At 29.0% G+C, this 13,956-nt stretch overlaps 1 protein-coding gene across 1 annotated transcript; it reads right to left on the minus strand.

The window, feature by feature from the left end:
• Window positions 1-1,717: 1,717 nt before the first annotated feature.
• LOC131008781 (truncated transcription factor CAULIFLOWER A) lies at window positions 1,718-13,597 on the minus strand. Its single transcript, XM_057935807.1, has 8 exons — window positions 13,148-13,597; window positions 12,093-12,171; window positions 11,917-11,981; window positions 11,723-11,822; window positions 5,479-5,520; window positions 2,452-2,493; window positions 2,216-2,355; window positions 1,718-2,122 (listed from the first exon to the last, which is right to left on the minus strand). The coding sequence occupies exons 1-8, from the start codon at window positions 13,330-13,332 to the stop codon at window positions 2,008-2,010; spliced, it is 768 nt and encodes a 255-aa protein (XP_057791790.1). The 5' UTR covers window positions 13,333-13,597; the 3' UTR covers window positions 1,718-2,007.
• Between the last annotated feature and the right edge of the window lie 359 nt (window positions 13,598-13,956).

Below are 13,956 nucleotides of genomic sequence, written 5' to 3' on the forward strand. Positions count from 1 at the left end.
TGAGTTTTTCTTTATCGATGTAAAAAATCAGGAAAAATGTTAAGTTCATGTATTTGTGGGCAGAAAATAAAAGTCATGTTAAATTTTAGAAACTGAGAAAAGTTTGTGTATTTACATGCTAATAACCCTAATATATATATATATATATATATATATATATAGGGTGTAGTTCTAGAGAGAACTATATTATTTGTGAGAACCATCAAATCTAATGCATTCACTGTAAAAATTAATGCATTCGCTGTTAAAATTAATGCACTAAAAAAAATAAAAAAAATTGCTCCCTTCAGGATTCGAACCCAGGATCTGCATTCATCCAACAAGATGATACATCCACCGTAGATCTTCGAATGGCTGAAAATAGTTCTCCGTTCTTTTTTTATTTATGATTTTTTCTTGAACCTCTCCCTATATATATATATATATATATATATATATATATATATATATATATAGGGGTGGGCTAGAATAAAAACACTCTTAAGTGTATAAAATATAAACGTTTTTTAATGTACGAATTTTATGTAGAAGACGTATGAATTTATCCAACAGAGTTACGAATTGCGAAAAATAAATTTTTGTTACCTTTGGGATTCGAACTCAGGACCACGAATTCATCGAACAGGGTTACGAATCAACCGTAGATCTTGATGATCTAAGGGCTGAAAATCATTTATATTTTATACACTTAAAAATATTTTTATTCTAGCCCTCCCATATATATATATATATATATATATATATATATATATATATATATATATATAGGGAGAGGTTCAGGAAAGAACCATAAATAAAAGAAGACCGGAGAACCATTTTCAGCCATTCGATCATCAAGATCTACGGTGGATGCATCATCTTGTTGGATGAATGCAGATCCTGGGTTCGAATCCTGAATGGAGCATTTTTTGAGTGCATTAATTTTAACAGCGGATGCATTAATTTTAACAGCGGATGCATTAATTTTTTACAGTGAATGCATTAGATTTGATGGTTCTCCCGTTCTCACAAATAATGTAGTTCTCTCTAGAACCACACCCTATATATATATAAAGAGAAAGAAAGGTTCTCTTAAAAATATTAAATGTTGTGAGAATTGCGAATGCCTATGAGCAAGGACGAATACATTAATAATTTCTAAAAATAAACCAATGTAATACATGAATAAATATTTTTGTTTGAATTCGAATCTTGGAGGGGATAAGATTTTAACCATATTAAATGGATACAGATATTTTGTAAATTTTATTGATTTACTCCCTCTATCCCATTGACAACGGATCATTACTGTTTGACACCATCATTAAAAAGAAGAGCGATTAAATAATAAAAATGATATAAAGTGGGAAACCCACATCTTTTTGTGAGAAAATGTAATTTCTTTTTTTGAATTAGGTCATTATCAATTTTATCAGACAAACAAGAAACCAAATTAAACCCTTAAATTTCCAAGCAAGTAAACGGTCTGATACAAAGGAGCATTTCTTGTTTTCTTTCTTTTGTTCGTAATTACTTAAAATTTAATCTTGTTATTCTTTTTAGTGGGGGTTGGGTCGATCTTGTGTGTTTTTGAAAATTTTGAATATTTCTTATACTATTTGCTCCACAAATATTTTAAAAACAAATTCTTTAATTTCCCATGCAATAACTAGCTAGGGTTAAACATAGAAAAACACATTTCTACACATACACGTCTTAATTAATGCATACACACAACTAAAATAAGCATTCGATACTGTACAATATATATACCACATACATAAAGTATCGACATTAATAAATACACGTAATTTTAATTAAGCACACGCATATTAGGAGTGTCTTTGGACTACACAGTTCCGAATTCCCTAGAGATTGTTTTTCCTGTAGCAACGATAACACGATCCATGAAATAAAACACCTATTTTTTAGGGGTTTTCTTTTTCTCTACATTTAATTTTTTCCTCCTAGCTAGTTTAGGCTAGGAAGATAATAGAGTGGATCGCAGCATAAATATGTCTGTTGTTTTTATCCATCTATGTGGTGAAACATCCACGAAGGCATTACCGGATTCGAAAATTGATTATGGTGTTGCGTCGCGCGGCCTCCGTTTTCTCCTTCAACTGGGTAAATATTCCCGCCGCTGCGTACAAATTCACATCCAAAAACATGTCTTCAATCAAATTACTCTTAATTCTTTCTCTTAATTTTTCAGAAATCATGATTGGATGGATACCTGATGTTCAAGATTCCCATAGTCTGTGGGCGATCAATACCAGAAGAGTTCAAGTCATGATGGTTTTGCTGTTGCTCCATCGCCGCCACCGCCGCCGCCGCCGTTGTCCTTCCCGCCATCTCTTTCTCCCTCTCTTTGATCTGTATTTATTTTATAAGCATGCGCTTATTTTAGGTTTCAACTTTGGTGTTTTAATTTAAGTAGCAGGAGACAAATTAGTTAATTATAACTCGCACCTTCTTCGCTAGGAAGTTGTTTTGCTCCTGCAATGCCTTATCCTGCAACAACGTGACTTTGTATAAGAGAATCATAAAAATGTGGTGGGATTGCATGTCACAAGTTGATTGAGCATCATGTTTAATTAGCGATATTTTATATATGATCTTCAATAATATTTTTGACCTCAGAGCTCCAACATTAATTTGAATCACCTTTCTTAGGCCATCTCCATTTTGGTGTACCAAATCCTCTCCAATGCTACACCAAACCCAAACCCAAAATGGGTTTGGGACCACCATTTGAATAGTGTTACACCAAATTTGATGTAACACTATTCACTACACCAAAACCCTTAATTAATTTTAAGAAGTGCAAATTAACCCCTCTTCTTGCTAGATATTATTTTGTTAATTTAGTAGGTTTAAATGATTAGAATGAAAGTTAATTATTTTTTGTTACTTTCGTAGGTTTATAATAATAATAATAATAATAATAATAATAATAATAATTTGGTTGAGAATAATTTAGTTGAAAATAGAGTTTTAATTTGCAACAATAAAATAGATTAATTTTTAATTACATGACATATTAAAATGTATAATACAAGAATATTTAAAATAATATTAATAACATAAATACCACATCACATAAAAACAACATAATTAAAATTACACAACATAATTCGAAAATCAAGCAGACGCAAATAAATAAACTACACGAGAATTTGCATATAAACTTGAGATAATAGGATATCTTCAGTGTTACTATAGCTAGAACCACGAACAGCCATTTTTCGTAGTGAAGAAAAAGAAGAAGAAGAAGAAGATGACGACTTAGAAAATTAATAATAATAATAATAAAATTAATTTCTGTATAATATTTATTTTAATATGAAATTGTTAATTAAAAAATTGGGGCAAATGTATAATTTAAAAGAAATATGTAGGTATGATTGAAGAAATATAAAAAGTAAGTGGAAAGAGAATATTTAAAGAATATTCTTTTGGGTTTGAGTTTGGTGTAAATGGTTGGAGAAGAATTACTGTTGGATGTGACATATACTGGAAAATGGGTTTGGGTTTGGTGTAAATGGTTGGAGATGGTCTTAGTCAAGAGTGCTTCAACTTTTTCCTGTATACAAGTACCGTGGGGTTTCCAAGAAACATTATTGAACATGCATGTTACTGAAAATTAGTACTCTCTCCGTCATTGAAATAACTTCCTCTTTGGGGACGGCACGGAGTTTAAGGAAAAATTGTAAAGTATATTGATAGTGGAGAAAAAATGTTATAATTAGTATTGAGAATGGTGAAAAGTAAGAATAAATAAATATTATTAGTGGTGGGTAGTTGTCCAAATATGGAAAGAAAGAAAGAGGAAGTTATTTTGGAGACATCCTAAAAAGAAAAAAGAGGAAATTATTTCATGGACGGAGGGAGTACTAGATATCTCGAGAAAAATTTCAAGTAATTAATTCGAGGTGTGGCTTAATATTGCATGTTTTCTTTGAATTTCATTCTTAATAAGAATTAGTATAAAGTTCCTTTCTTAGGTTTCATTTTTTGAGATGTTTTTAGTATTCTTATACCCAAGAGTATATAGTTTCCACCAAAGTTCGAAATTAGTACTCCCTCCGTCCCACGAATTTTGACACGTTTCCATTTTGGATAATAATTATTATCTTCTCTATCCTACTTTATCACTTTTATTAATCTTTGTCTCCTACTTTATCACTTTTATTACATTTTCTCTCCTACTTTATCACTTTTATATTTTATTAACTACACACTTAAAACACTAATCAACAACTCCTTAATTCTCGTGCCGAATCCAAACGTGTCAAGATTCGTGGGACGGAGGGAGTAGTAATTTTTTTTTTCTAGAAAACAAGGCTATGTCAAGTTGGTACCTAATTTACACACTTTTATTGTGTACTTCTACATTTCAAGATGTTATATCACACCACAGTACTTCTCTACCCTTCAAAGCATACAACACTTATCTCACTACACATATAAGTAAATTCCAAAACATAATAATTCCTAGCGGGAAAAATGATTCGTCATTTTATTCAAATTCCAACAAAAATGGAACTATATTTATTAATCTTTCTCTCCTACTTTATCACTTTTATTACCTTCTCTCTCCAACTTTATCACTTTTATATTTTATTAACTACACACTTAAAACACTAATCAACAACTCCTTAATTTTCGTGCCGAATCCAAACGTGTCAAGATTCGTGGGACGGAGGGAGTAGTAATTTTTTTTTTTCTAGAAAACAAGGCTATGTCAAGTTGGTACCTAATTTACACACTTTTATTGTGTACTTCTACATTTCAAGATGTTATATCACACCACAGTACTTCTCTACCCTTCAAAGCATACAACACTTATCTCACTACACATATAAGTAAATTCCAAAACATAATAATTCCTAGCGGGAAAAATGATTCGTCATTTTATTCAAATTCCAACAAAAATGGAACTATATTTATTAATCTTTCTCTCCTACTTTATCACTTTTATTACCTTATCTCTCCAACTTTATCACTTTTATATTTTATTAACCGCACACTTAAAACACTAATCTACAACTCCTTAATTCTCGTGGCGAATCCAAACGTGTCAAAATTTGTGGGACGGATGGAGTAGTAATTTTTTTTTCCAAAGAACAAGGCTATGTCAAGTTGGTACCTAATTTACACACTTTTATTGTGTACTTCTACATTTCAAGATGTTATATCACACCACAGTACTTTTCTACCCTTCAAAGCATACAACTCATTTTATTCAAATTCCAACAAAAATGGAACTATATATGTTTATGGTTAAAATATTTGTATGACGTTTTAGTCCAACAACTATCGTTATTCAAATTTCCCCTTGGAATATTAATAAATTCCATCAGTTTTTTCTTAAAACCCCATCATTGGTTTCCTTCTAGTGGAACTGTGGAAATACTTTGTTTTCATATGTTACATAAATCTAAATGTTAAAGATTAAAGCAATCTGATACAAATAAAGAAGGCTTAGCTTCTAACCTTTTTCTGAAGCTCTGAAATGGACTCATTCATGAGCTGGTTCTGCAATGTAAAAACTTATGATTTAGAACATGATCATATATACATAGTGTTAGATTCAATTGAGAATTTAATTTTTTGTGATAAATGAGAATAATGAATAAAATCAACAAATTCTACAAAAAAATCAATGTAACTGATGAACAGACCACTTCCATGATTCGAACTCTAGACCAAAATATTTTTTCATAAAAATTATTGAATTGTTCATCAAAATGAAATGATTTTATTTGTAATTATTCATACGAATTCTCAATACTCATACTACTTATGAATTCTCAATAAATCATTTCTATCAAATTGACATATGACAAAAGAATATTCGTTTGAAAGAGTTATTGTAAACTAATTAATAATTATATAATATGAAATTTTTATATTGGTATAGAGAGATCAAATGGTTTAACTTATTGTAAAATTTCTTTCATACGAATATTCTTTTGTCATGTTTGTTCATCTCAAATCTTGTATACGATAAAAACATTCCTAATCCATAAATATAATAAATTAACAATCGTACAATTTAATTTGTGCGAATATAATATTTCAAATAATTTACAGAAAAGGTTTTTTTTATAGTCGTTGCTCTTGACCTTTTACATTTTTGTCCCATTCATGTAATTTTTGACATGATGTATTAATATAAATATTCTTTTGATTTACTAATTTTGAAAAATCAGCACGCTACAAAGTGTATGATCAAATAAAGTTAAAAGTTATACTTCAAACAAATTCTGAATCTTAAATACTCCTTTCGTCACATAAGAGTATGCACTTTTTGTCATTTTTCATTTTAAAACATTGCCCCACTACAAACCTCTTTTTTTTTACTCCTATTTTATCAACTAATTCACAATTTTATCATACATACCCACTAAAAAACACATTTTTTTTATCACACTATAATAACACTAATAAAAATAGATTTCGTTCTTCACTCATAATATTAACAACTTCATTAAAACTCATGTCACCAAAAATGATGCATACTTTTGTGAGACGAAGGGAGTAAGAATTTGGATATTCCCTCAAAAAATGATATGTTTGAATTTAAGTACATGACAATTATATCGAATTCATTAATTAATAATAATTATATATATCTTAAATCCTTGTCACTTTTCTTATTTTTGGGTTGAATAGAATCTAATGTCTCACAATTTGTGTGTGCTACCGTGTCTGCTATTATATCTATTATTTCAATAATATTATTTTTAAAAATATAATTTATTATAATATTACAAGTATACTTAATTTTATTTTTAAAAATTAGAATTAGAAAAAAAATTATACCCTAACTTGGGAATGATCAAACGTAGCAATAAATTATTAACTGATAAAAGTAAAACTAAATAATAAAGAATAATCATACACCTTAATTGAATGGAATAAACCTTAATTAATTACAAAATTAAATTAAAATATTCAAAATAAATAGAAAGATGAAAGGGAAACAAGAAAAGCTAAAAGTGAAACATCAAATGTTTTTCACTGAATCTATATATAGTGCCTTAGATGGCATGGTTCTGCCCAAACTCAACATGCTCACCAACAAACTCAACACTCCCACCTCGACACACACCTCTGATATTTTTGTCTTCAATTAGGTCGGACCAATTTGCTATCCTAGTTTTAGGTTTGATTGTGTTTAATCTATACATATATAAAAGCTGGTCCATCTAGCAAAAAAAATTCCCGCTCTTTTACTCAATCTATTTTTGGAAAGTTGATTTATATTTAGAAAGTTCATTAATTCATAGGATGATATATATATAAGTTGCGGGGCCCACTTGCTACAATCTATACAGTGCTATTTTATATCATGCAATTTATAGTTTTGTGAAAAATATCCTTTATTTTTGTGAATTTATATTTTTTTTAGATAAATTTATATAAATATCCAATATTTAAAATTTAAAGTCACCAATATTTTTCAGTGTGAATTTATATAAATTTTGATATATATATATATATATATATATATATATATTGTGAATTTACCCGTGTGAATTTAAATATCCAATATTTAAAATTTAAAATCACCAATAGTAAATTTATGAATTTATACTTAGAATTTATATTTTTTTGAAAAATATCCTTTTCTTGTGAATTTATATATTTTTAGATAAATTTATATTGAAATATCCAATATAAATTTATAGTTTTGTGAAAAATTATCAATTTCAATTAAATCTTTTGTGAAAAGCATCCAATATTTAAAATTCATAATATAAATACATATAAATTGCATGGGATCTTGTAGTCATTTGCAAAAGTGAATATTATTTTTCATTTACACACAATTTTTGACTATAGATTGTTTTTCAATTCAAGAGAATAAAAACTTATTTACGAACTCTAGCAATATCTCATATTAATTCTTACTGATTTACACGCTAAACGAAGGGATTGGTATGCATGATCAATGAGATTTTTTGTATGATATTCACAGCTAAACAGACGATGAAGAAGCCTTATTTCAAGGTATGCATGGCGTCAAATTTGTGGGAGAGAGAGAGAGAGTGAAATGTGAAATTTGACAACATATATCTCCAAAAATGCAGCAACTTTTTATTATATCAAACCAAAATCAACTCCATTGTCAAAGTATCTCATTTAATATAATATATTAAATATATAAGTTTCATATATATCTCCCATGAAATGTGCATCCCCATGGCCTATATAAACTAACTTTTCGTGTTAAAATTTTACTTACACTCCCTTCTCATTTTGATATTCATCATTTCTCTAATCACAAGCATGCCGACCATGTGGTCTTTAGTAAAAAACTTTCAATCAAATAATGTCAGATCTACAATTAAAATGAGACTTGTGCGTGCATACAACCGCTCATCTCAAAGCACCAACAATGTTATCAGCTATGAGTGTATTTTTCATGATCGTGAGGTAAAAATTCTCTATTCACTAAACTATTACGTATTTAAGCATTTTTGCAACATTATTATGTTTTTCTAATTTAGTTATTTTTTTAATATAGGGTGACCGCATCCATGCTACACTTGATCGCACGTTGATCCCCAAGTTCAAACATATCTTGAAAAAAGACAGTGTTTATGACATAAAATTTTTTTTGGTGATGCATGATTCCAACAAAAAGTATAGAACAACGACAAATGTCTACTATATTAAATTTATTAATAGTAGTCATATAGTTGAAATTTATGAAGAAGGTTTTCCACGCCAACTATTTAACTTAAAAAGTTTTGAAGAAGTGGCCTCCATTGCAATGACAAGATGCTATTTGGTAATGTGTTTATTTCATTATTTCCTTATACATGTATATTCAATTGATAATCTCAAAATTCATATTTTTATAAACTCAACATTTTGATATATCTACATTATTGGTATGCATTTATATATGTAGATGTAATTGGTGTGGTTTATCACAAAGTAGTCAAAATTGTATTTTGTAACGATGGAAGACAAGTTGAAGGGGTCTGAAATCTTGATATGTAATGAAGATAAAGTAGAATGTTCGACTACTACAAATGTTGTATATAAAGAAATTTTCCAAAATTTATAATAATAAGATGAGAAGTTTCCAATTGTCTTTTCATGTATTATTATTTTTACATTGATTTTTATGTAATTAAAAATGATAGTCTTAAATATATTTTAGTAGTAATATAATTGGTATAACAATTGTATAATGAAATATTTTTAACACTCATTTATTTTAGAGATTATACAAAAATGTCTTCGAGAATGTTACAATAAAACTTTAACAACATATGTAATCCCGTGCATTGCACGGGTAAAACACTAGTTAGTTATAGAGTGCGTTCTTTTATATGGAAAATGGTGCAAAACTTTATGTCTTCACCATCGTTACTCTTTTTAACATATTAATAGAAAAAACGTACATTGTATATGTAATTAATGTTATTTTAATTGATAATCTATTATTTAAAAAAATCTATTAATTCATTACTTTTATTAGATAATTTATTTGATGGATATATTTATTTATAAGCCTAATCAATAACTATAGATATAAAGTATTCTTTATAGATTTGGGTGACAAATAAATATATATCATGATAGATTTATATTTTTATAAATATAACAATAAATATATAACAGGGGTAAAATAAGCAATAAGCAATCCACAAGTTGTGTCTTAGACTGTTTTAGGCTCTTTTTCTATTGATATAGATTCTATAAGATGGTTTCGAGGAACATATATAATTTCTCTCATATACATCTCAAATTCATGATAATATTATCACATGGTATTAATGTGATAGTATTTCATTTCCTAAAAAAGAAAGAAAGATTGTGATAATATTTCCCACTAAAATTCGAAAGATTTTTTCATCTTTTCTTAGTTCTCATTATCTTATGATAAATTTGCAATAGGAGAAAACACATTCATAGTTGATATTTATGATTTTTGTTCCCTTGAATTTTCATGAGGCAATTGATTGTAAATTGTTTTCAAATTGTGATTTCTTTATTTTCAATCTTTGTTTTTGTTATTGCAACAATAATTTATAGACCTTGATGGATTCAACACCAACATGTGGGATCAATGTTCGTTGGGAGCTTTGTCACTTAATTATGGGCCTCGTCCCCTCTATTCCAGCTTTCGTTTGAATTTTTTTATTTTCTCTTTAATTTCAATATGTTGTAATTTAATTCAATTTTATAACTATTAGTTAGGATTTATTAATCTAATTTAATTATTATTTTACATTTAATTTCCTATTTTTAGCTAAAGAATGATTACTTGGACTGATTATTCCAAAATTAGAGTGTATACCTATATATTTCAAAATTTCAATGTTTTGGAATAATGTTAATCATGGTGCCTTATCTAATACTACCTATGTCCATGAAAGATTTTTTTTTTAGAATTAGAAGAAGTATGATATATAACCAAATAAGCAATTCGCACGCAAAACGAGACTTTTACACCACACAAATTAAAGTTTTCGAGTGCCTTAGCTTTGCCACTTGAGCTACATCTTATTGGCTCAATTATCAATACTAATTAAAACACTTTTTCACCATTCTCAATATGCTCAACAATCTTTTCTTCATTCTCAATACACTCGCGTCGCTTTCTCTTAAAAAGTTTTTTCATGGATGAATGGAGTAATAATTATTAGTATTTATTTTATAATAATAATTATTAAAATAATAAAATTAATAGTATACTCCTTTAAAAGGGGAGTAGGATAGAGGATTCTTAATTCCACACTAAAACCTGACTTTCGAAAAGAAAAGTATGACAATTAACATCATAAGTCCATGACTATTGGCAGAAAATAAGGTTTTCGTTTGACCAACTTCCAAAACCATTCTCAGATATTTGATGAGACAAATCTTATCACCCGCCCTACCTCGTAAACACGAGATTTTCTGTCATTAATTTATTACGCATATTAAATGTACGTCAACGTCAGTTCAGCATATATATTTCCGTCCTATTTCATTTTTTTCTTTCTTTTCATGCTGGCCACTCAGCTTTAGTATTTTCAATGAATCCATGTGACACTAAGAGATTAATTTATAACTAAAGATTATAAACGAATTAATTCATGTGACCAGAAAGTCACTAATTTATAGGAAAATAATAAGACTGATCCCTTGTTTACTTATTGAAATTTTGGAATATTTCAAAGCACTTGATTATTTTTATTATTTAAGCTAGTTTTGCTTGATTATTATCTCATTAAAAGGGTGAGATTGAAGTAAACCTACTTTTGAGGATAAAAATACTCAATCATCCATTTTATCAATAATGCAAAAGTGAACTCCCCTTAGAAGAAAAAAATTTACATTCTTATTCTTTATATGCAATTACCCACTTCAATTTTTAATGCTCGGTTACAACTTACAAACAAGAAACACAAATGTAATTATAATTTCATTATATAGTATCCTTAAACAGAAGACAAAAAGGCACATACATTGATCCTTTCCATACTTAAATAAACAAACTTCATCCATCTCCAACATTCTAGACTTCCAAATGGAATATGGCAAAGAGTATCTTGCATAATTATGTTTTTATTTCGTTCTAGAATTATAGTATTTAGTTTTTATCTCATTGTTTGAATTTAATTTTCAATTAATGAGAAAAAATATGTATAATGAAAATTTATTTGTAGAGGTTTTTAGCCTAAAATTTGAGCTTTCTACATAAATAATTAATAAAAAAAGTTCAAGGTACCTTGCGCGTGCGAATGTGTTTAAGAGATACATCAAGTTGATGTTCCAAGTTTTGCAGCTCCTTCATGCTTAGAGAATCCAGATCTTCTCCCATATAATGCCTGCCAAATAAATAGATAATAAAACAAAATAGACTATGTTTAATTCGCCAAAATAAGATACAGTACTTATAAACTAATTAATATAATGACGTACCTCTGATTTCTCTGCAAAACTTCCACTCTAGCTTTAAGCTTTGCATGCTCCAAAGTCCAGCTTGCCTATCAAATGCAAGTATAGATACATAGTGCATTTTCTTCTATTTTCAAAATAATATTAACCTATAAAATATATACATATAGATGGAATCAATTTATGTTTATCCCATATACCGGTGATTCAAGGTCGGGCTCTTTTAGCTGCCTTTCAGCATATGAATATCTTTCATATCGTTCAAGGATCCTTTCCATGCTGCAAGTAATAAAACAATAGTTAAATTTTGTATCATCCACCATTGTTTAAGGACTAAAACATTTCTACATTCATGTATATATATACAGAAATTATATAATTGTAGGATAATAATCAAGCACATTCTTAATAGAGCCATGATTTGATTCTTTGATAAGGAAATTAGTGAATTTTGCTCTCAAGTAATAAGAAAATAAAGCCTTTTTCAGTGTTAAAACACTACTACAAAAATGAACACCAACATTAATAAACTAAACAAAATATTATAGTACTATATTTTTACAAGTTAATAGAAGCTCATTGTGTCTTTGGAGTAATGCGCTTTACTAGAAATATAATACGGAGAAATAAAAATCATAAAATCAAGTAAGTGATTCTAGGATAATCATTTTACTCGATCGAAGAACCATTTATAATTTTGATAACATTAGTATATATATTTGGTTAACAAATAGTGTGTAAATTAAATAAAAAAAAAATCAAAAATCAAGAGGGAGAAATAAATACTACTAATAAAATAGTGAGGAAAGTTTTGCATGACAATGAGGAGAGTGGTTAGTAACAATCAGAAACTGCAAAAGCAGGCAATATTTGAATATATTTACATATAATATAGATACACTCCCACACACTTTACTGTCAATACACTCGAGCAAACTTTTTTTGGTTTAATAATACCCTAAAAGAAAATAAGCGAAAAATAAATCGGCTTTTAAAATTTTCAAAATCAAACAAAATACAGATAAACTCATAGGAAAATGGAAGAATGATTTCACAACCGATGTTTTTTTCTTCTTTTTGATGAGTAAAATTTGTGTATATGTGAGAGTGAAGGAGATAAAGAAGAAAAACAAATCAAATCTGGTCCCAAACTCATACAATCGAAAACCGCAGAATAAAAAATCATCAAAATGAAACGAAGGAATCTCGGAGAATTAAACCTAAAGGAAAAGAAATAATATAGCGAAAATCATACCACGAATCAGTAGCATATTCAAAGAGCTTGCCCTTGGTGGAAAAGACGATTAAGCCGACATCGGCGTCGCAGAGGATGGAGATCTCATGAGCTTTTTTGAGAAGTCCCGATCGCCGCTTGGAGAAGGTCACCTGCCGATTAATTTTGTTCTCTATTCTCTTCAGCTGCACTCTCCCTCTCCCCATTTTTACTCGCTCTATCTCTCTCTCTCTCTCTAGGTGGGTGAGTGTATGTATATATGTATAGGTACATGTGCGAAAAAGTGGAATATATATATATATATATGGTGACCTATTTCTATATATATATGTATGTGTATGTTATATGAGGAAGAAGATGATGATGATGATGAGTTGCTCTCGTTTTTACCGTTTTCATGTACATGCTCTGTCGCACTCCCCACCACTCAGATATTTTTCCCCCTCACCCATTATAGTAAAAGGGAGACCACACATACAAAATTACATCATAATTTCTCATACATCACATATACATATATATTGGCTCTGTACTTGTTTGTTGCTGTGTCTCTCTCGGTACATTTGTGTTAAGCATTAATTTCCTTTTTTCTTTTTTGAGAAAATTTATTTCCTTGTTTTAGGAGGGGGCGAAGCATTCATTTCTACGTACGTATGTATGTATGTATATACGCGTTGTGTGTGTGTTTGGAATATATAGCGACTGTTGGGAAGAACAGTCCTCAGATGTGGACAAGAGTGGTTTTCCGAAACCGGAGGTGGATTTTTGGAAATGGTTGTCTACCTCTGATTGGTCGAGGGAGCGGGATGCCGTCTACGTGTCTGACCATG

The sequence above is a fragment of the Salvia miltiorrhiza genome, chromosome 2, assembly GCF_028751815.1.
Source record: "Salvia miltiorrhiza cultivar Shanhuang (shh) chromosome 2, IMPLAD_Smil_shh, whole genome shotgun sequence".
Lineage (NCBI taxonomy): Eukaryota > Viridiplantae > Streptophyta > Magnoliopsida > Lamiales > Lamiaceae > Salvia > Salvia miltiorrhiza.